Genomic DNA, 21,050 nt, shown 5'->3' with positions numbered 1-21,050 from the left:
GGGCACAAAAAAGATTCCCCCAGGCGTAGAGTTAAAGAAACCCCTGCGCCCACATGGATCCTCACTGCAGGACCAAGGTGGAAGTTACCCTGAAGTAGGAGAGATGGGGAGGAAGGCAGAGAGCAGATGAGTCCGCTGAGCGAAGGCATCATCTTCGGGGGAGGGTGTCTGTCCCAAGCCTCTTCCCAGGGAGAGGTGAAGGTGCTCCCTGATTCTCTGAGAACAAATCCCAAGACTTCACTGCTCCTAGTCCCCCACACTTCTTCAGCTCCCTCCCCCTCATGATCCTTGCCACGGGGACTGTGCCCCCTCAATTGCTCTGCCCATGCTCACTGCCCCTCTCCCTCAGGGCACAGCCCTATGCCCTCACCTCTCTCTTCCCCTGGAGATTTCCCACCCCACTGGCCCCGCCAGGCTCCAACACCCTCCCGGCAACTGGGAGCCCTGTGCTCCCTCTGCTTCTTCTCACCTCCCACCACCACCTCTGCGGACTTGTGCCCCCCCCCCCTTTCTTGCCTGCCCCACCCCCAGAGGCCCTAGGGCAGTGGAGGAAACTGACCACTGGAGTCGCAGCCAGAGAATTCCAGGTCCTGGAGGAGGGACCTGCCTGTGCAAGGCTGCAGGTAAGAGCTCTGCCTGGAACTGGGGCGTGCGCCGTGAGCTGACCTCTGGTGTGAAACTTGGCGGGGGGGCTATGCCCCCCCTCCCTCCTTATATGGCGCCCCGGGCTCCTTGCAGCTTCCCACAGCTGCTTGCATCAGCCTCTGCAGGGCATGTGCAGCAAGGAGTGCACACTGGGGCTGCACAGAGGTGGGGGATCACCCTGCAGCCCTCCCCCCACCACCCAACCCTGACACAGATCAAGGGCCAGGCGTTCCCCACAAACACCCCAGTGCCCCGCCCCTCCCTGCTGGGCGCATCGCAATAGTGAGCGATAGAGTCAGAGTCTTATATGCACACCCAGCCCGGCAGCAGTGATTTACATCTCTCCCAGCTGCTCCCACGTGCCCGCTTGGGACCGCTGCCAAGGAGAGGCAGGTGACCCCCCCTCTTGTGGCATCCCTTTCAGAATCAATTGTTCTGCAGGGAAACAAAAAAAAAATCTGTGGGGAACAGGAATTCTGCGCATGCTCAGTGATGCAGAATTCCCCTAGGAATAAAATTCAGATTCCTGGAGCAAACTGGGAAGGGAGAGAGAAGGTGAAACTGATTAGAAATGGAAAGTGAAACTGACCAGGCTAGATTGAGTCTGACAAATAGAGGGAAACAAACTGAATCAAAGCTGTTTTGCTTTAATTCACTCTTTGGAAGGGATTCTCCTCTAGGTTTTATGCCAGTCTGATGCAGAGATAATTCTGTTCATTACTTCTGCTCTGTGTTGGTGTGAATGGAATCACGGTCCAGCCTTCTGTTTTAAACGGTCACAGGCATTATCATAAATGAGCTTTAAATGAGCCGGAGCCCAACTCCCCTCTCGCTCCTGCTGGTCAGGAGAGAAATGTCTCAAAGGACAGAAAGGTTACAATGGGGTAAAGGCAGTGTGTTGGCGGGAGGAAATTAACACCTGGGGTTGTTTTAACTCAATGGCATTTCTCTGAACTGGTTACTCTTTAAGAAGAATAAACAATACACCCACCAACCTGGAAAGCTACAATCCAGCCCATTCACCTGGGGTTGGGGAAGTTTTAATTTGATGGCAGAGAAAGATTCTGTCTGATCCTCCTCACTTCATTAGCAGCACAATCTCGGGTCTCCTCGACCCCTCCTGAAGTCAAAGGGGAGTGGAGGGTGCTTAGGCCCTGGCATGGCAGACCCAGCAAGTAGATCGCGTGCCGGGTGAGCCAGTTTAATGCGTTCTGAATGTACGTGGGCCAAGACATCGGGTGGTATAGACTAGTGTAGCAACAGTGAGCTCGGCGAAGGCCTGACGACAGCTGAGGATCACGCCCGGGCGGGAGGAAGGAGTAAGACCAGAGGGAGTTAGAGGAGAATGAGAGGGGAGGAAGAAGCAGAGCAGGAACATTTGTTTCACTCTCCATACGAACGAGAGCATCCACCCACGCAGGGAATTCAGAGGACATGAGACAGGCCGTGGGTCAGGTGCAAGTTTGTAAAGTTTCACCGTCTGACACAGCGCCGGCCTGGAAACGATCCAAGTCTCCTTCAAACCACGCTGGTCGCAGAGCAGGAACAATAACTGTGCCAGCACCGTGGGCTACGGCCCCCCTTGGGCGGGGATCTTGCCGGTGATCTTGTTGGAGCACTCCAGCAGGGCGTTGTGGATGTCCTTGGCGCAGGAGATCTGGGATTTGATCATGCTCAGGTATTGGGTGTAGGGCAGGCTCTCGGTCTGCACCGCATCGGGTTTGGTGGCCGTCGGCACCAGGTTGGGGGAATGCTTGGTGCTGTCGAAGCTCTGGGACAGGCATTCGTAGGCAAGCCGCTGGAAGGGGAGGGAAACAGTTAACACATGGGATCCAGCCACTCGCCCTCCGGCCTTGGGCAGAACAATCTTCCCTCTAGTCTCTAACCTGCCCCTGGACAGATCAACACCACATTTAGCCTCTTTGCATTCACATTCTTGCCTGTACCCACAGTGCATCTGTGCTCATTTCTCCAAGCCCCACAGCTCCCACCCCCTCCCTTCCCCTTGCTCTGAGCCCTCCCATCACCCTACTCCCTATGCCTGGGATGTCCTACCACATCATCTCCTGACAGACGCTCCTCTTCCTTCAAAGCCACCTCTCCCAGCAGTCCCCACAATGCCCCCCATCCCTTGAGCCCATTTTGTCCCGCTGCCCCGGAAAAGGCTCCCTTCAGTAGAGGGCAGAGAGCTCAGTCTCCCTGCTGAACTTGCCAGGGCAGGACCCATGTCTTTGTTTATGGCTGCAGACCCCTGTGTCAATGACTGAGATCGATACTCCCTAAAGGGACCTGTAATGATGCCCATGGCTGGGTCCCCTGTAGGGACCAAACCTACAATGCCTAGAACTAACAGTGAAGACTCCACTGTCTGAACTAAAAGGACCATTAGCCTGGAGACCGAACTGCTCTGCGTGACCCAGCCACGAGAGGGAGACAGAGCCACACAGTCAGAGCAGGGCAAATAACGGATTTTTTGGCGCTCTGGCAATTCTGAGAAGTAAAATAAAATAAAATAAAATAATATGTAGGTCAAACCAAAAATGAAGGTTTTTTTTTTAAATTTCAGCAAATCAAGAACTAAAAAAGGTTAGTCTGGGGTCGAACAAAGCAGCTTTTGGTAAAATTAAAGGAAATTTTCAGATAGCCATTTGGACTAAAAAACATTTCAGATGGGGTAGGACTACATCTCCCAAGAGGCACCATGTCTCGTGGCGCGAGATGATTGCATCACTGCAGTAGCGGGCAACATGGGAGACACCGTTTGGTTGCTTCACAGCCTCCTTCTCTATGGGCCGGGCTTTCCGGACAGCCTCCATCTCCCATGATGCCCCACAGCCAGCAACTGCAGTGATGCAATTGCCTCGTGGGTGCATCATGGGACACTAAGTCCCGCTGGGGACCCCGGCCTATGGAGGAGAACAGGGGACATGATGCCATCAAAACTACAACTCCCATGAAGCACTGTCGATAAGGGGCTAACTGACCAGACACAGCTCCAGCTGGTCGCACAGGGCGTAGAACTCCTCCAGGCTCTTGTCGAAACGCTGCACCACCCCATCGTTGCTCTTCCTGAAATAACAGGTACTGTGACACGGCAGCCGAGGCATCTGCTCTGGGAAAGGCACGCAGACCCAAACCGCAGCACCTCCCGGGTCAGGGATTAGGCCCCACAAGAGAGGGCAGACAGAATGGGGCTGATCCTCTGCTGGGACTGCTGGACCCCAGGCTGGGAGTCTCCCCTGTGACCCACAAACCTCAGTGTCAACTGAGAAAGGGGTACAGAAGGGTTACAATTATTTCTTGAGTCTGGTTCATGAAAGGGCATCACGTGAGCTCCCAAACGAAAGCTGGTGTCTCAGTGCTCAGCAATATCATTGGGAAAATGTACGTGCAGATTCTATGTATCTATATCTACTCCAAATACATTCTTCAAGTCTGGATCAAGATACTGGTCACCAGCAAAGGTGAAAATCAGGTTCTCTCTCAGACAGGCCCTCTCTCTCCATCCACCTGTTGACAGGTAAATTGTGCAGGGTCCCAGTCACAGTGGGCCTCCAGTCACAGTGGGCCTCCCGTCACTGGCTTGTGGGGATTTAACAGGAAGAGAAAGAGCCGGGGGAGGGAAGGCACCCTTCACCAAGGAAGAAAAAGGACGGCAGTTTTGTTCCATGAAAAGGGGCCTTTTCTGGCAGCTTGGTTGAAAACGCTGCAGAGAACTTCAAGAGAGATCAAACTTCTGCAGACAGAAGGTTTAACCTGTTGAGTTTAGACTCTCCGAAGCGCGTTAAGATTTTGTTTGCTATGTAACCGTGTTTCCAACCTCCTCTGTGCTTTGGTAATAAACTTCTTCTCGCTTTCCCTACCAAGAGGGCGGAGCGAGGTGGTGTTGAGCTAAGTGCTGGGCCTGAATTGCATTTTATGAGCACGGTTCCTGTGGGAACAACAGGCCTGGGATTCTGGGAGTGTCCTGGGCACCACAGGGGACATGCCGAGGACTTGGAGGTTGGCGTGCGTCTCGAGGAGGGCAGGGCTTGTGCTGCCCGAGGCTGCTGGATTCAGGGAGCTGAGCCATAGCAGGGCCAAACAAGCTGCTTCACGCTAAGGGCAGGTGGTGCTGAGGTGCCTCCCAACCCTGGGTACCCCTGGGGAACATTGGCCCCCCACCAATGCACAGCAAGATGCTGGGGATCCCAACTGAGATGGGGCAATGCCGCCGGATTCCAGAGGATTTACAGTGAAGGGGGTGGGGCAAGCGGAGCAGAGTCTCCAGCAGAGCGGGCAGGGACAGAAACAGAGAGGATGGTAAATGGGGCCGGAAAGTGGGTGTAGCCCACCCCATCTTTAAAGGGGACACGTTAATGAGTCTTGGGGTGACCACTACAAAAGGGACAGCTGCAGGGCAAACTCTCCCCTCTTCCACACTCCCAACAATATGGCTCCCCCACCCCAGAGGGTCACCTCTTTAGCAGGGGTAGCTCAGTCACTGTCCGCCATTCAGTCCCTGGCCTCTCTGTAACACCTGCCCACGATGGGGCTGGAGTGCCGGAGGGAAGAGTGGGTTTTGGCCATGCGGGTGCCCGTTCCAACTAGACCCAGCCAACTCCTTTCACATGGGCCCCCCAGCAGTTGTCAGGCGGGGGTGGCGTTTGGCCGTTACTCAGCTGCGCTGGGATCGAATCAGCACTGATTTGGGGCACCCTATTCAAGTCACCCAGGGCTTCATTCTCCCAGACGGTACCGACAGGAGCCATCGGGTGCCCAGAACCCGGTGCACCTGCCATCCACAGCCACTTCGGGAAGTTTGGTTGCTAGGTACCGGAACAACATGGGCTCCAGAAAGGCACCAAAAGCAGGCCTGGCTCTGATCTTTACTGACACAACAGAGCTAGTCACTCACCCCAGCCTATCTCGAGATGGCCCCATGAACTGCACTGGAGTCACTCCTGCTTTACACCAGGGGGAGTGACCGGCAGTGTCCTCTGATGCTGAGAAGTTTAAGACACGGGTGAAAGCCTTCTGGCTCCTGGGTTAGAAGATAGCCCTGCCCGGGGAGGAGGGGAGAGAATACTCACTGCCCGTTATCGATGTTCGTGTTCTGGACGAGATTCTGAGCCGCGATTTTCATCAGGTTCTGGAGTGTGAGAGAAAGCAAGAGTCAGACAGTGCAAGGTAAGCGACAGGTGCTGGCGCTCCCTCCTTTGCTTGGCTAGCCCTGGGAATGGGGTCGGGACTTGATGCCGTCTGTGCCCAGAGAGGCCGTGTTTGAGACCCTCACAGCTGTCACAAGAATCCTGGCTTTGGCAAGAAACAGCCATTAATATTAAACACCACACTGCACTGCGGTCCTCTGGGATCTCAAAGCAAATCACAACTGTGGGCTGGCGTTCAGTTCCCCATCTTACAGATGGGGAAACTGAGGCATAGAGCCATGAAGCCATTCACACAAGGTCACCCATTCCAGAGCTGTGAAAAGGACTGAACTGCCAAAGTCTGCTGCTTTAACCACTAGCCACCACTCCCCACCCAAAGCCAGAAACAGAGCAGGCAGCTGGGGGTCAGGACTCCTTTAACCACTAGACCCCAATCAAAGCATTTTACAAACAATAATTAAACCTTACTCCCCCATCCAGGTGGTGAATATCCATCTCCTTGTTTGAAAAAGCAAGGCACAGTCACGCAGGAACCATATGAGCTATTCCACTCTTGTGAATTTCTTAATGCAATTTACATCTAGGGGCTCTAAATCGGGAAAGACTAACAGGAACTGGAACCAAACTTAATCCACGAATTTGCTGAGTCAAATCAGGTCAGATGGCATATTGACAAGAGGAATTTGGGTTAAAGTTCTGTTCCATTTTATCTGAACGTTGCAGTTTCTGAGATGTTGACATTATTATCTAACCCAGCGCTGAGTCATTTACCAGAATCTCAGTCTCAAGTGGCTTATGACATGACACACAGATTCTGTACCGGTTTCATTCTCCTGAGTTTCTATTTTTGGAGAAGGGTGACTCACTTTGTTTTAAAAGTAAATATTTTGTTCTTAAAAAATGCTTTTTTTAAGTTGAACCTTTCTAAAAAAGCCCCATCGGTCTGGGCAACAAACTCCCTGACTCAGATGGGGGCTGAGAAACGGATGTGAAATCTTGAGGTAGGTTTTAGTTTTAAAAAACGCCATCCTCTATATGTTGATTAAGCCTGGAAACTGAAACGTGACATGGAGTGTTTTCCCATGCAAAGGCTCTGGTCAGGCAAGCAATAGCTACCTCAACCCTCCCCTTTCAATCTCGTTGCTCGATGCCAATCCACAGGTTAGAGCATCATAAAATGAGTTTCCATTTCCTCACTCAAAGCACGAGAAGTTGCCGATGGGCAGTTTTAAAGGACCCCCCTTAGCACCAGAGACAGTAGCCACTGATATTAACAGGGCAGGTCACCCACATAAGAGTGGCCAGACGAATGGTCCAGCTAGCCCAGTCTCCTGTCTACTAACAGTGGCCAATGCCAGGTGCCCCAGAGGGAATGAACAGAACAGGGCATCATCAAATGATCCATCCCCTGTCACCCATTCTCAGCTTCTGGCAAACAGAGTCTAGGGACACCATCCCAGCCCATTCTGGCTAATAGCCATTGATGGACCTATCCTCCATGAATTTATCTAGCTCTTTTTGAACCTGTTGTAGTCTTGGCCTTCACAACATCCTCTGGGAAAGAGTTCCACAGATTGACTGTGCGATGTGTGAAGAAATACTTCCTTTTGTTTGTTTTAAATCCGCTGCCTATTAATTTCATTTGGTAACCCCTAGATCTTGGGTTATGAGAAGCAGTAAACAACACTTCCTTATTTACTTTCTCCACACCAGCCATGATTTTATAGACCTCTATCATATCCCCCCTTAGTCATCTCTTTTCCAAGCTGAAAAGTCCCAATCCTATTAATTTCTCCTCATACGGAAGCTGCTCCATACCCCCTGTCATTTTTGTCATCCTTTTCTTGACCTTTTGCAATTCCAATACATCTTTTTCGAGATGTGGTGACCACATCGGCACACAGTATTCAAGATGTGGGTGTACCATAGATTTATATAGAGGTGACATGATATTTTATCTATTATCTATCCCTTTCTTAGTGATTCCCAACATTGTTAGCTTTTTTGACTGCCGCTGCTCATTGAGGAGCTGAAGAAAAACGGGGAGGGATCTCTAGGTCCCACCCCCCAGCTAGTCCTTCATACCCCTCCAGGGGGCACACCCAGCTCCTTTGGAAACAATGCAATAAGGAACAGACTGTTCCGACTCTCAGTCCACTTAATTATTACAACACAGAACACTCCACTGTGTAACCAGTTCTGGCACAACTGCCTCCAACGTCAATATTGAAGAGAGGCAGGCTGACTTCTGGCCATCTTTTTCCGGAATCCTTGCCAGCCGCCTGTCCTGGTATTGTGATCTCGCTTTATAAGGGCAAGGGTCTTCACAGCAAACGTAAGAGCTACAGGCCGATCACCTTGATGTCCGTGCCGGGGAATGGGTGTGTGCACATTCTGCCGGCGTGTTTGGAGCCCCGGTTACATCAGAAGCATCGGCCCAAACAGTCAGGCTTTATGGGGAACAGGTCCACGTTAGACACCATTTTGGCCCTCCACTTGTCGGAGATATGCTGCGAATTCAAGAAGCCCCTGCACATGGTGTATGTCAATCTTAAGCCTGCGTTTGATTCAGTTGACCAAGTCGGGCTATGGAAGGCCTTAAAGGGCATTGGTGTCCCAGCCACTCTATTGGACTTGATCAGCAAGCTGCATAACAGAACCACTGCTTGTGTACGTCTGGGGAATCGGATGTCGGCACCTTTTAAATCCGTATCTGGTGTCAGGCAGGGCTTTGTCTTGGCCCCTGCACTCTTTTGTCAGGCAATGGATTTCATAATGCAGCCTTCCATCAGATCCATAGGCATTAAAATCGGTGATCTCTCGCTCTCAGACCTTGACTCTGCTGATGCTGTTGTTCTCCTAGTATAGAGCCCCGACAGGTTTCGTGAGGCACTCCAGTAAACGGAGGAGTTGTCGGCCAAGGTCAGCCTCCATGTTCATGGTCAAAGACTAAAATGCAAAACCTAGGATCAGGTCCAGCTGTGACTCCAATCTCTTTGAATAATGAAACCGCCAAAGCAGTCTCCAGCTTTTGCTATTTGGGTTCAATACTCACCAGTCCCTCCAGCTCTCACCCGGGGGTTCTTCACCAGATTGGCATTGCAGCGTCTGCCATGGGTTGTTTACAACAAATACGGCATCATCATCATCTTGGCACGACAGCCAAGTTCAGATCTATTCGAGCTGTATCCTCTCCGTACTGCTGTACAGTTGTGAAACATGGACACTATGTCGCTCAGACGGGGCAAAGCTCGAGTCTTTCCTCACAAAATGCCAACATCGTATATTGTGCATAAAGTGGAATGACTTCATTTGTAACGCAGATGTTTACAGTTGCTCTGGTTTACAGACTACTGGGGCCATTGTCCACACCCAACGTCTTACGCTTTTCAGACATGTTGCCAGAATGCTGTTCTCCTGGTGGCTTATAACATCCATGATAAAATCCCACCAACCGAGGGGTGGCGGCGGCTCACAGGCAGACCCCCTATTAAATGGGAACATTAAGTCTGTTCCGACATTGGACTTTCAGCCTGTTAAGCCCTTGTGACCACACAGGAACGACCCAAATGGCTAACGATTGCTCCGATCAGCTGTTTAACTAAGCATTGAAGAAGGCGGCTGGCTTTCTGGTTAAGGCACTGGAATGAATCTGGATTCTCTTCCCGCCTCTGCTACAGACGTCCTGTGTGCCTGTGGACAAGACATTTACCTGCTAATCGGGCAAACACCCCCTGCCCCCCCCCATGTATTTTGGGCACCCAGGAAAAGCCTTGCCACTGGAATCAACAGCGTTATTCCCAGGCTTATGGTGAAGCACATGCCTGCAGCATCAGAGCGTTAACCTCGGTGGGCCTCACTCCACCATCTGCTGGATTGAGCGGATGAGGCTTCTCTCCTCCTACCGGTTGTCTCTCTGGTCGGACTGGGAGCCCTTGGGGGGCAGAGACTGTCTCTCACTAGGTCCGCCTGGCACAATGAGGGCTCGGCCCTGAGTGAGGGGGACTCGAGGCGCGACTGTAACATCCCTAGTAAACAGCGAGTTCCCGTTTCACCAAACGCACCGCGCGCCAGGTTAAAGGGCACCGCAGCCATGCTCCCACCCGGTGCATCACAGAAATGGCCCCCGCCGCGCTCATCAGCGAACCCCCCCACTAAACAGCCTTAACTCTGCCCACCCCAGCAGCTGCCCCACCCGCTCCCCCATAGACCTCAGCCGCCGCCCTGGAAGCTCCGCCCCCGCCCCTTCAGGCCACACCCCCTCCCGCTTAGCCCCTCCCCCTCACCTCCAGCGTTGGGCCCCGCCCCCTCCCCAGGCCCCGCCCCCACCTGCAGACTCTCCTTCAGCTGCGGGATCAGCATCTTGTAGCGCTGCACGGGGTCGAAATCCTGCGCCTGCGCGGCGGCGGCGGCGGCCTGGGCCTGCGCCTGCGCCTGCGCGGCCGCCTGGGCCTGCAGCTGGGGCTGCTGCCCCGGGCCCGCCTGGAGCGTGAGCGGCGGCCCGGGCGGCGGGGCCTGAGACGGGGCCGGCTGCGGCTGCGGCTGCGGCTGCTGCGAGGGGGCCGCCATCTTCCCTAGCAACGACAGCTCCCTCCCGGCGTGCACCGCGAACTACGATTCCCAGCGTGCACCACGCGCTCCCTGCTCGCACAATGACTAAAACTCCCAGCCTGCATTGCGCGCGCCGCTCCTCACCCAGCTGGCCCCTCCCGCACACGCCTGGAACTACAGCTCCCGGCATGCATCGCTCCCCGCAGACTGGAGACTCCCGTTCCCGTCATGAACCGCGCCCCTAGCGTTCATGCGCAATACGTTCCGAGAGCGCCGTGCCGGGCACTACAACTCCCAGCACGCCCTGCTCTCTGCCCGGAAGTGCACCTCTCCGAGCCGCGCTTCCCGTGAGACTGCGCGGTAGCAGGGCCCTGTGAGCCCGTCCGTAGGTGTCTACCCCGGTGCCTGTCTCCGGGGCGGAGTCTCGGTCCGCCTAGGGTCCCGCCGCCTCGCCTCCCCGCCTCCTGAGCTCCCTCTCCCGGAGCCGCTCCGCGGGGCGCGGCCGCGTTTCCCGTCAGGCGGGCCTCGGCCACCCTCCCCGCCCGCAGGCCCCGCGGCGGGGCAGCAGCGATCGCAGCCGCGGCCCCGCCATGGCCCCGACCATCCAGACCCAGGCGCAGCGGGAGGAGCCGGGGCACAGGTAGGGCCGCCCCCGGCCGCACGTCACAGCCGTGACCTCATACCCCCGTGACGTCACGGGGCCCGGACGCCTGGGTCCCTTCCCACCAGGGGTGCTGGGGAGAGTGGGAGTGGGGGGGAACCTGGGTCCCTTCCCGCCAGGGATGATGGGGGAACCTGGGAACCCGGACTCCTGGGTCCCTTCCCGCCAGGGATGATGGGGGGGGCGGGGGAACCTGGGAACCCGGACTCCTGGGTCCCTTCCCGCCAGGGATGATGGGGGGGGCGGGGGAACCTGGGAACCCGGACTCCTGGGTCCCTTCCCGCCAGGGATGATGGGGGGGGCGGGGGAACCTGGGAACCCGGACTCCTGGGTCCCTTCCCGCCAGGGATGATGGGGGAACCTGGGAACCCGGACTCCTGGGTCCCTTCCCGCCAGGGATGATGGGGGGGGCGGGGGAACCTGGGAACCCGGACTCCTGGGTCCCTTCCCGCCAGGGATGATGGGGGGGCGGGGGAACCTGGGAACCCGGACTCCTGGGTCCCTTCCCGCCAGGGGTGTTGGGGGGGAGCTGGGAGCCCGGACTCCTGGGTTCCCTCCCCTCCGCTAGGGGTGATGGAGAGAGTGTGTATGTGCGGGGGGAAGCTAGGAGCCTGGACTCCTGGGTCCCTTTCCGCCAGGGGTGATGGGGAGAGTTGGGGGGAGCTGGGAGCCTGCACTCCCCCCCCCATAGCAGGGGTGATAGGGAGAGTCTGGGTCCCTTCACCACCCCACCCTCCCTGTCGGGGGGGATGGGGAGAGTCGGGGAGGGGGGCTGGGAGCCCAGACTCTTGGGTTCTCTCCCTGTCCCCCCTTCCGCCAGGGGTGATGGGGAGAGTTGGAGGAGCTGGGAGCCCGGACTTCTGGGATTCCCCCCCCATAGCAGGGGTGATGGGGAGAGTCAGGGTCCTGGACTCCTGGGTCCCTTCACCACCTCACCCTCCCTGCCGGGGGGGGGGGGGGGATGGGGAGAGTCGGGGCAGGGTGCTGGGAACTCAGACTCCTGGGTTCCATCTCCCGGTGTGTGGACAGCCAGAGCCCCGTGGGGAGGGCCTGTTCAGAGTCCCCTGAGAGGCCTGACCTAACCCCCACTAAACTCCAGCATAGCGTCACTGTGTGGCTGCCATATCCCACCCCAGACGTGGCCACATAAAGTCTACAGCAGTTCCACTTGGTGGATCCTGGCCCTGCTGCTGGTCTTGCCTCAGTTTCCCCTTCTGGCCAATAGAGCTGATGCTGCTGACTTGCCTTCTGTGGGGGAGGAGCAACGCATCAATATTGATAAAGTGCTTTAAATCGGTTTCACTCTATGTGGAGAGTCTGGGCAGGGCTCTCACTTTGGGGCAGCCTCCAGGGACCAAACCCACAGGCAGGTTCTCCTCCCCTCCCCCACCCCCAGTGTTGACCCTCTTTCTGCCACTCTGTGCCTCAGTTTCCCCATCTGCAGAGTGGGGATAATGCTACCGACACTCTTTGGTAAAGGGCATTGGACGAAAAGAGCCCACAGTGTTGTGATTATTTAATGTTGTTATTTATTTCCTTGTCTTTGCAGGCCCAACGCTCACCGGACCCTGCCTGAGAGGTATGATCCCTCCTCGTCCCACAGCTCACAGTTCCCCCACCGCTGTGCCCTGGGAGGTGGGGAGAAAACAGTCCTGTTTTTACTGCTCCCCTGCCCAGCCCTTGGACTTGCTGGCAAAGGCTGGTAGGGGGAGCGATTGCTGTGGCTGCTTGTCACTCACAAACCGGACAGAATCATAGAATATCAGGGTTGGAAGGGACCTCAGGAGGTCATCTAGTCCAACCCCCTGCTCAAAGCAGGACCAATCCCCAATTTTTGCCCCAGATCCTTAAATGGCCCCCTCAAGGATTGAACTCACAACTTTGGGTTTAGCAGGCCAACGCTCAAACCACTGAGCTATCCCTCCCCCCCCAAAAGGAGTGTCTCAGGATGAATCATAGAATATCAGGGTTGGAAGGGACCTCAGGAGATCATCTAGTCCAACCCCCTGCTCAAAGTAGGACCAAGAAAGATTAAACCTTACACAATGAATCATAGACTCTCACAGTTGGGAGAGACCTCAGAAAGTCATCTAGTCCAAACCCCTGCTCAAAGCAGGACCAATCCCCAATCTTTGCCCTAGATCCCAAATGGCCCCCTCAAGGATTGAACTCACAACTTTGGGTTTAGCAAGCCAATGCTCAAACCACTGAGCTATCCCTCCCCACCTCCGTCTGAGTCCCAGAGTCCCAGCAAACTCATTTCACGGCGGCCGGGCACGATCGTAGGTTGCCGTTGACGTGGGGCATTGGAGATTCCAGCACAGTTCGGTGGGGGCGGGGTGTTTGGCACATGACCCCTTCCGCTATCCCCCACCCATAGCTCCCTCCGCATGCACTCTTTCCATCCCCCGCTGCTGGTGGAGGATAAGGAACCCAGGAGTCCGGGATCCCTGTCCTCCATGGTGCCCTGCTCCAGACTCACCCTGTCACCCTAGGCTGGGCCGGTGGGATGAGGGATAAGGACCCCAGGAATCCGGGGGTGGGGGGAGGGGCAGACCCCCACCCCCAGTGCTGATGTCTCTCCCTGTGCTTCCAGATCGGGCGTGGTGTGTCGGGTGAAATACTGCAACAGTCTCCCGGATATTCCCTTCGACCCCAAATTCATCACATATCCCTTTGACCAGAACAGGTGAGAGAGCAGCTGCTGAGCCGGGCTGGGATCGGGGCCCCCTCCCAGGCTCACCAGTGCCGCTCCCGGGATGGAGGCTGGGGGAGGGGAGAGGGCTCTGCCCAGGGGGCTCCCCCCCGGGCCGGCGTCTCACCTGTCCCTCCCCCAGGTTTGTGCAGTACAAAGCCACCTCTCTGGAGAAACAGCACAAACACGACCTCCTCACTGAGCCGGACCTGGGCGTGACCATCGACCTCATCAACCCTGACACGTACCGCATCGACCCCAATGGTGAGAGCCGGGCCGGGCGGGCGCCCACGTGTGCATCACCGACAGATCCTGGGGCACCGTTTGTGTCTTGCACTGACTGGGGTGTGGGTGGGTGTGTTGTGCGTGCCCACGTCGGGCGGGGGCATCTTTTGCATTTCAGGGGTCCCTCCTTGCACCCCGAATCCTGGGTTCTAGTTTCAAAGTGCCCCCCACGAAGCATCTTGCTCACTGAAGAATCTCCATTGCACCCATCTCCAATCAGTCCTGCCCCACTGAGAGCCGAACCCAGGAGCTTTGGAGGTGGGGGGTGGGGCATGATGGGGGGGCGGGGGGGCTGGCGCAGGTCCTGTCTCATCCTGCTCTGCCTCTTCCAGTTCTCCTGGATCCGGCCGACGAAAAGCTGCTGGAGGAGGAAATCCAGGCTCCCACCAGCTCGAAGAGGTAGCCCAGCCCCCAAAACACATGGCATCCCCTGGCTGTGGAGAGCAGCCCCGCCCTGAACCCCTGGCTAGCCAGCTCTCCCCGCCCTGCTGTGCGGCCTTGGGGTCCCTTTGCTCGGTCCCACCCGATTGAGCCCTGTCCCCCAGTGGGAGGTTCTTCCCCCCCACACACACATCAGGAGGGGGCAATCAGCAGCTCCCTCTGCCCCACGGCCTATAAGCCCCCCATCCTTCTCTGCCCTAGATCCCAGCAGCATGCCAAAGTGGTACCATGGATGAGGAAGACAGAATACATCTCCACCGAATTCAACCGCTATGGCGTGTCCAACGAGAAGCCGGAGGTCAAGTGAGTGGGCCGGGAGCCAGCTGGGGTGACTCTCCTGGGCAGGGACAGCATCCCGGGGGTGGGGGGACGGGACCATCCCCTTTATGGGAGGGAGGGAGGTTACCCTCCCTCTGGGATCTCCGCTTCCTCTTGTGATGCTGCACGGCCCCCTGCCACAAGGAGCGTGGGGGTCGGAGAGTCTGCTCGGCTGCCCCTGTGTTGGGGTGCAGTATTTTCAGCCACTAGGGGGAGACCTATCCTGGCACAGGACTGGTTGCGTCCAGCAGGGGGCAGCATAGGTCTGGTGCTTGTGGACCTAGCCACGGGTGGTGTTGGATCCGGTTCGATCCAGCCGGCGAGGGTCAGGGGGAGCGTCGCATTCAGCGCTGCTGGTTGCATCCAGCCAGGGGGCAGTGTTTTCCCAGCAGGCCTCACTCTGCTAACTCTGCCCCCAATCAGGATCGGTGTGTCTGTCAAGCAGCAGTTCACAGAGGAGGAGATCTACAAGGACCGGGACAGCCAGATCGCTGCCATCGAGAAGACCTTCGAGGATGCCCAGAAATCAGTGAGTCGCCCTTTTAAATATCTCCCTCCTCCCCCACACAACGTACTGTACCTTTAAGCCTTAAAGGGCCCATGTTGAAAGCGGGGGGGCAGGGGAGGAGAGGGAGGAGGAGGGGATTTAGGGTTACCCCTCCCCTGAGGCCTCACTGTCTCTCTGCTTCCTCCATCCCCAGATTTCCCAGCATTACAGCAAACCTCGCGTCACCCCCATGGAGGTGATGCCCGTGTTCCCAGACTTCAAGGTAAGGCTGGGGGAGGGGGACTTGGCATTGGCTTCCCTAGGCCCAGGGGCACTGGCCCGTGGCACGCAAGGACCTTCGAGGCTCCGTTAGCGGCTGGGCCGGTCCTAAGCACCTCCCGGTCTGGGGCTAAGTGAGCATAGTGGGTAGCGCGCCGGGTCAGGAGGCAGGAGACCTGGCTTCTAATCCCACCCCGTCCTGTGACCTCTCTGTGCCTCAGTTTCCCCATCGGCCCTGACTCCCCTTCCGCAGATGGAAGTGTAGCCTGAAGGGAGCTCCCCCCATGTTGAGGGAGATCCAGGGGCTAATGCCGGGGTCGCTGGTGCCTAGAGGAGGGTCTGCCTGAGGGAAGGGCCATGGGTGTAGTGCCATGCCAGGGAAGTGGAGTGGGGGTGGTGGTGGGGGGGCGGTGTGGTGTTGGGGGCAGGGATCATCCCGCTAACTGACTCCTTCCCCCCCTAGATGTGGATCAACCCCTGCGCCCAGGTCATCTTCGACTCGGACCCAGCCCCCAAGGACACCAGTGGGGCTGCGGCCCTCGAGATGATGTCTCAGGCGATGATCAGGTAACGCCGCACCCCTCAGCCTTGGGTGGGGTGGGGATTCACCCTGCCTCTGCCTGGCCTGATATCCCCACTCCGCTAGCCAGAGCCCTTCCCGTGGGCCCCAAGAGCCGGGCGTCCCCCGTCCCTGCTCGGCGCTGGGTTCCTGTGCTAACCCCCTCCCATCACAGAGAGCCGCACCGCCAAGCGTTCTAGCAAGGCCGGGGGTGTCCTGCCCTGGAAGGAGGCTCCTCGCCCCCCCCAGGCTCAGCCCTCATGGACTGCTGCTGTAGGGCCGTGGGAGGGGATCCCTAGCTAAAGGGGGGGCAGGCTGCTGTTTGGATGGGAGGCCCCTATGTGCTCTCTCCCATAGTCAGGGCTGGCCCCAGGGCGGCGCTAGGGGGCGCTGTGCTGCAGGGGGCAGTAGGGGGTGCTCTCCCTGGCAGTCAGGGCTGTGCTCCATGGGGCGGAGGGGAGCGCCGTGGGGAGCTGGGGAGAGTGTTCCTCGTTAACCCTTTCCCGGCCGTCTCAGGGGGATGATGGACGAAGAGGGGAACCAGTTTGTGGCCTATTTCCTGCCCGTGGAGGACACCCTGCGGAAACGCAAGCGGGACCAGGAGGAGGAGATGGACTATGCACCCGAAGATGTGTACGTGGCTGGGGAGGTGGGGGGCTGGGAGAAGGAGCGGGGAAGGGGAGTTGTGTGGGGGGCCTGGGGAAAAGGTGGGGTAGTGCAGGGGAGGGGGGGGCTGTGCTTTGGAATGGGAGAGTGGGGGGGAAGGGAGGGGATGTTGTGTTGAGGAATGGGGGAGAGGTGGGGTGGGGGGCTGGGGAAGTGGGGGGGCTTGGGAACGGGGGGAGAGGTGGGGTCTGGGGAAGTGGGAGGTCTGGGGAAGTGGGGGAGCTGTGCTGGGGAATGGAGGGAGGCTGGGGGGGGTCAGCTTTGTGCTCAGGAGGGGGGGCGGCAAAGCTGTGGGGGTGCTGACCCTCTCTTCCCCCGCCCAGGTACGACTACAAGATCGCCCGGGAGTACAACTGGAACGTGAAGAACAAAGCCAGCAAGGGCTACGAGGAGAATTACTTCTTCATCTTCCGCGAGGGTGATGGCGTCTACTACAACGAGCTGGAGACCCGGTGAGGCGGGGGGAAGCCCGGGGCCTGCCCCAGCCGGGGCGCGGGGTGGGTCAGGGCCAGTGCCCATGGCCCGGCTCAGATCTCGGCTCCAAGGCCAGGTCTGGGAGGGCAAAGAGAGGGTGGAGTTCGTGGCCGCTGCCCGTCGGCTCTTGCACCGATGGGAATTGACCGGCCGAGGGTAAACTGAGGCTGGAGCTACCTGGTTCCTGACCCGGAGCGGCCCCCTGCTCAGAGCCGTGGGGGGCCAAGAACCGCACGGAGCCCGGCTGGGGCCATCCCAGGGAGCCCTGACCCCCCGGCAGCTGGGCCAGGGGGGATCCCCAGCTCCAGGATGTGCCTTTAGGGGGCTCATGGAGTGGGCAGAGCTGTGGCCTGGGAAGAGGGGGCGGGGCCTGACATCGCCCTTCGTTTTCTCCCCCGCAGGGTGCGGCTCAGCAAGCGCAGGGCCAAGGCGGGCGCGCAGTCGGGCACCAACGCCATGCTGCTGGTGAAGCACCGGGACATGAACGAGAAGGAACTGGAGGCTCAGGTATGGCGAGGGTTGCTCTCCGGGCTCTGTGCTGGGGGGGCGGGGGGAGCACTCGGGGGGGGTGGGGTGGGGGGAGTCAGTGCATCCATGCCCCCCACGTAGCTTCTGTTCTCACCCCCTACGCTGGGATCTGGGAGTAGAACCCAGGGGTCCTGGCTCCCAGCCCCCCCCCCCCCGCTCTAACCACTAGACCCCGCTCCCCTCCCAGTGCTGGGGAGAGAACCCAGGGGTCCTGGCTCCCAGCCCCCCCTGCTCTAACCACTAGACCCCGCTCCCCTCCCAGTGCTGGGGAGAGAACCCAGGGGTCCTGGCTCCCAGCACCCCCTGCTCTAACCACTAGACCCCACTCCCCTCCCAGAGCTGGGGAGAGAACCCAGGGGTCCTGACTCCCAGCACCCCCCTGCTCTAACCACTAGACCCCACTCCCCTCCCAGTGCTGGGGAGAGAACCCAGGGGTCCTGACTCCCAGCACCCCCCTGCTCTAACCACTAGACCCCACCCCCCTCTCAGAGCTGGGGAGAGAACCCAGGGGTCCTGACTCCCAGCACCCCCCTGCTCTAACCACTAGACCCCGCTCCCCTCCCAGTGCTGGGGAGAGAACCCAGGAGTCTGGTTCCATGCCCTGAAGGCCCCATGCCACCCACTCTCACTGACTGAGGAGGGGTGCTGGTCGGGGTCCCAGCCTGGGCAGGGTGGGTGGGGTGTGCCCCCCCACCGCGTGGCTAACCCGGCTCCCCGGCCCCGGCAGGAGGCTCGCAAGGCGCAGCTGGAGAATCACGAGCCGGAGGAGGAAGAGGAGGAGGAGATGGAGATGGACAAGGAGGCCCAGGGCTCAGGTAGCGGCCAGGGAAGGGGGGGTTACAGCTCGGGGTCGGGGGGCGGCATGGGAAAAAGGGGCCCCTCTGCCTGTCCCCTCCCCCATCGGCTTCCTCCCACCCACTGCTGACGGCACCGGGGCTCGTAGCTCCCTCTGGTGGCTGCCCTTGGGACTGCCGTGGCACTTCATCCTCGGTCTCTCTGACCCCACACACACCCCCCCGGGGATGGTGCTGCGGCTCCCACTACAGGGGGCAGCCCTGAGCCCTGCCTCCCTCATTCCCTCATGGACTGGTCCTGTTCCCCACCCCCGAGGATGGCTCCTGTGCCCCCCCCCCCCCAAGAATAGGAGGTGAGTAGCCATCTCTTCTCTCTTCCCTTCCCCCTCCCATGGGGGGGGCAGTTCCCTCTCTTCCATCAGCCCTCCATCTCCCTTGGGGGGATGGTCCCCTTTCTGCCATCACCCCTCCCCCACTCCAGGGGGTGATTCTCCCCTCCCTGCCTCGACTGCCCCCTCCCTGCTGGGGGGGCCCGGCCCTGCCCCTCTGACTCTGTGGCTCTCCCCGCAGACGAGGAGCCGGAGAAGGGCAGCGAGAGCGAGCCGGAGGCCAGCGAGGAGGAGGAGGAAGAGGAGGAGGAAGAAGGACGCTCGGGCAGCGAGAGCGAGCGGGAGGCCAGTGGGCACAGCGCCAGCGAGGGCTCGCCGGAGGCCAGCGAGGAGGACGAGCGGGCGGCCCGCGACAAGGAGGAGATCTTCGGCAGCGACGACGAGGACTCGGAGGGCGAGGGGGGCGGCGGGCGGCGCAGCCCCGGGGAGGAGGAGAGCGGCAGCGACGGGGGCGGCCGGCGCCCCTTCCTCAGCGGCAGCGAGGGCTCCAACGCCGAGGAGGAGGAGGACGAGGAAGAGCGCAGCGGGAGCGGCAGCGAGGCTGCCTCGGACTCGAGCGAGGAGGGGAGCGACAGCGACTGAGTGGGGTGCAGCCCCTTGCCCCCCCCCCCGCCACCTGGGCCAGATCAACCCCCCCCTCCCCCCCGGGGGACCGTCACTCCAGCCTGCGGCCACCAGGAGGATGTGGGCATGATGGGGAGGACTCAGGCTCTGCCTGGCATCCCTGTGCTTGGTCAAGGACCTCTGGGGTTCCCCCCCCCCCAGACACTGGGGTGTTTTTATTCTTACTGCTGTTTGTTTTGCCCCCTGGACATACCAGGCTGTACCAGAGCCCCCTCTCCGTCCTCAATAAAAGGGTCTCGTCCTAAAACCCGGGCGTCTCTCCCCCGACCCGCGCTCGGCCCTGGCCCTGCCAGGGATCTCCCCCGGCCCTGCTGGCATCAGCGCCTCCCTCAGGCTGCGAGCGGAGGGTCCGGCATCCGCTGCCCAGCCCCCTCCTTTGCCGGGGTGCTGAGCCAGCAGGGTCTATTCTCCCTGGAGCGGGGGGCGGGTGCAGTGCGCCCAGTCAGAGGGCTGGGGCGGGAAGGCACTCCGGGAGGAGTGGGGGGCAGGTACTCCAGGGAAGAAAGGGCTTGTGTATCCCTAGATTCCCCATCCCCTTGTGCCCCAAACTCTGCCCTGTCCCCTGCAGGGGCTGGGCTCGAAGCTGCAGTCGAAGGGCCGGGGAGGCAGGCTGGGTTCCCCGCTCTCTGCGTGGCCAGGGCTGGGACTCACCAGCCCTTTCGCCGTTGGAAGTGTGAGCGGGAGATCGGACCCTGCATGGGGAGGGGAGCGGGGCGGAGCCCTTCTTGGGGAGGGTTAGGGGGCATTTGGGGACAAACGGGCTTTGAGGTGGGGGTAGGACCTTGCATAGCCATGCTGGCACCTGGGGCATTGAAACGGACCGGCATTTCCCTCGGCTGGGGAAACCGCCCCCCTTGCTCCCCTGGGGGCCCTGGCCAAAGGCGAGCACACCGCTGCCTCGCAGCTGCCTCGGGCGCCCAGGGCTGAGGCGAAGGTTGGGGGTGCAGCCGCTGCCCTGCTGGGATACACTGTACCTCCACGTAGCCCCCTGGAGCCCCCCACTTTGCTCGGGGTATGGCACCTCCCGAGGCATGCTGCGTCCAGAACGTACCGTCTGCCAGCCCGCCAGCTGCTGAGCATCCTTCTCCGGTTAACGGGCCAGGGCAAGCGCCGGCTAAGGACGGCCGGGGTGTTGCCGTAGGTGTGTTACTCCCACACGGCTGGGAATAACAAAGGCCCGGAGTGTCACGGATGCAATTCACCGGAGAGCTGCTTCGAATCGCACCTGCCCAGGCACCTGCTTTGTCTATCCCCATGAGGGGGTCAGTGAGGAGGGGAGAGGCGGGTATAAAGTAAGAGGCAATTAATTTCCTCTTCGTCAGCTCTGTGCCCCGGTCTCTGCTGGAAGGACCCTGCGCTAGACGGCCAGAGGGGTCCGCGTGGCGAGGTTCAGGCAGTTTGCGATTTGATCGTTTTCTTTGTGTGACCAGTTCTGACCTTTTGAGGCCTCGATCACCTCGAGTCTCTCTCTCGTTAATAAACGAGTTTTATTCTTTTATCTAAA

General features: G+C 59.1%; 2 protein-coding genes across 2 annotated transcripts; one reads left to right on the top strand and one right to left on the bottom strand.

The window, feature by feature from the left end:
* Nucleotides 1-1,276: 1,276 nt before the first annotated feature.
* On the bottom strand, nucleotides 1,277-10,700 carry MED29 (mediator complex subunit 29). The gene is made up of 4 exons (XM_084612353.1): nucleotides 10,125-10,700; nucleotides 5,718-5,776; nucleotides 3,630-3,714; nucleotides 1,277-2,443 (listed from the first exon to the last, which is right to left on the bottom strand). The coding sequence occupies exons 1-4, from the start codon at nucleotides 10,362-10,364 to the stop codon at nucleotides 2,216-2,218; spliced, it is 612 nt and encodes a 203-aa protein (XP_084468479.1). The 5' UTR covers nucleotides 10,365-10,700; the 3' UTR covers nucleotides 1,277-2,215.
* An 82-nt stretch (nucleotides 10,701-10,782) lies between these two features.
* On the top strand, nucleotides 10,783-21,050 carry PAF1 (PAF1 homolog, Paf1/RNA polymerase II complex component). Its single transcript, XM_084612352.1, has 14 exons — nucleotides 10,783-10,986; nucleotides 12,557-12,586; nucleotides 13,604-13,696; nucleotides 13,845-13,966; nucleotides 14,320-14,386; nucleotides 14,630-14,731; nucleotides 15,170-15,275; nucleotides 15,448-15,516; nucleotides 15,976-16,079; nucleotides 16,588-16,704; nucleotides 17,061-17,189; nucleotides 17,613-17,718; nucleotides 18,467-18,554; nucleotides 19,104-21,050. Exons 1-14 carry the CDS (start codon nucleotides 10,937-10,939, stop codon nucleotides 19,502-19,504), a joined length of 1,584 nt encoding a protein of 527 aa, XP_084468478.1. The 5' UTR covers nucleotides 10,783-10,936; the 3' UTR covers nucleotides 19,505-21,050.

This window comes from Lepidochelys olivacea (assembly GCF_965140295.1).
Source record: "Lepidochelys olivacea isolate rLepOli2 genome assembly, chromosome: 23".
Lineage (NCBI taxonomy): Eukaryota > Metazoa > Chordata > Testudines > Cheloniidae > Lepidochelys > Lepidochelys olivacea.
Note: the sequence above shows the minus strand (reverse complement) of the source record. Positions and strands in the feature narration are given on the sequence as shown.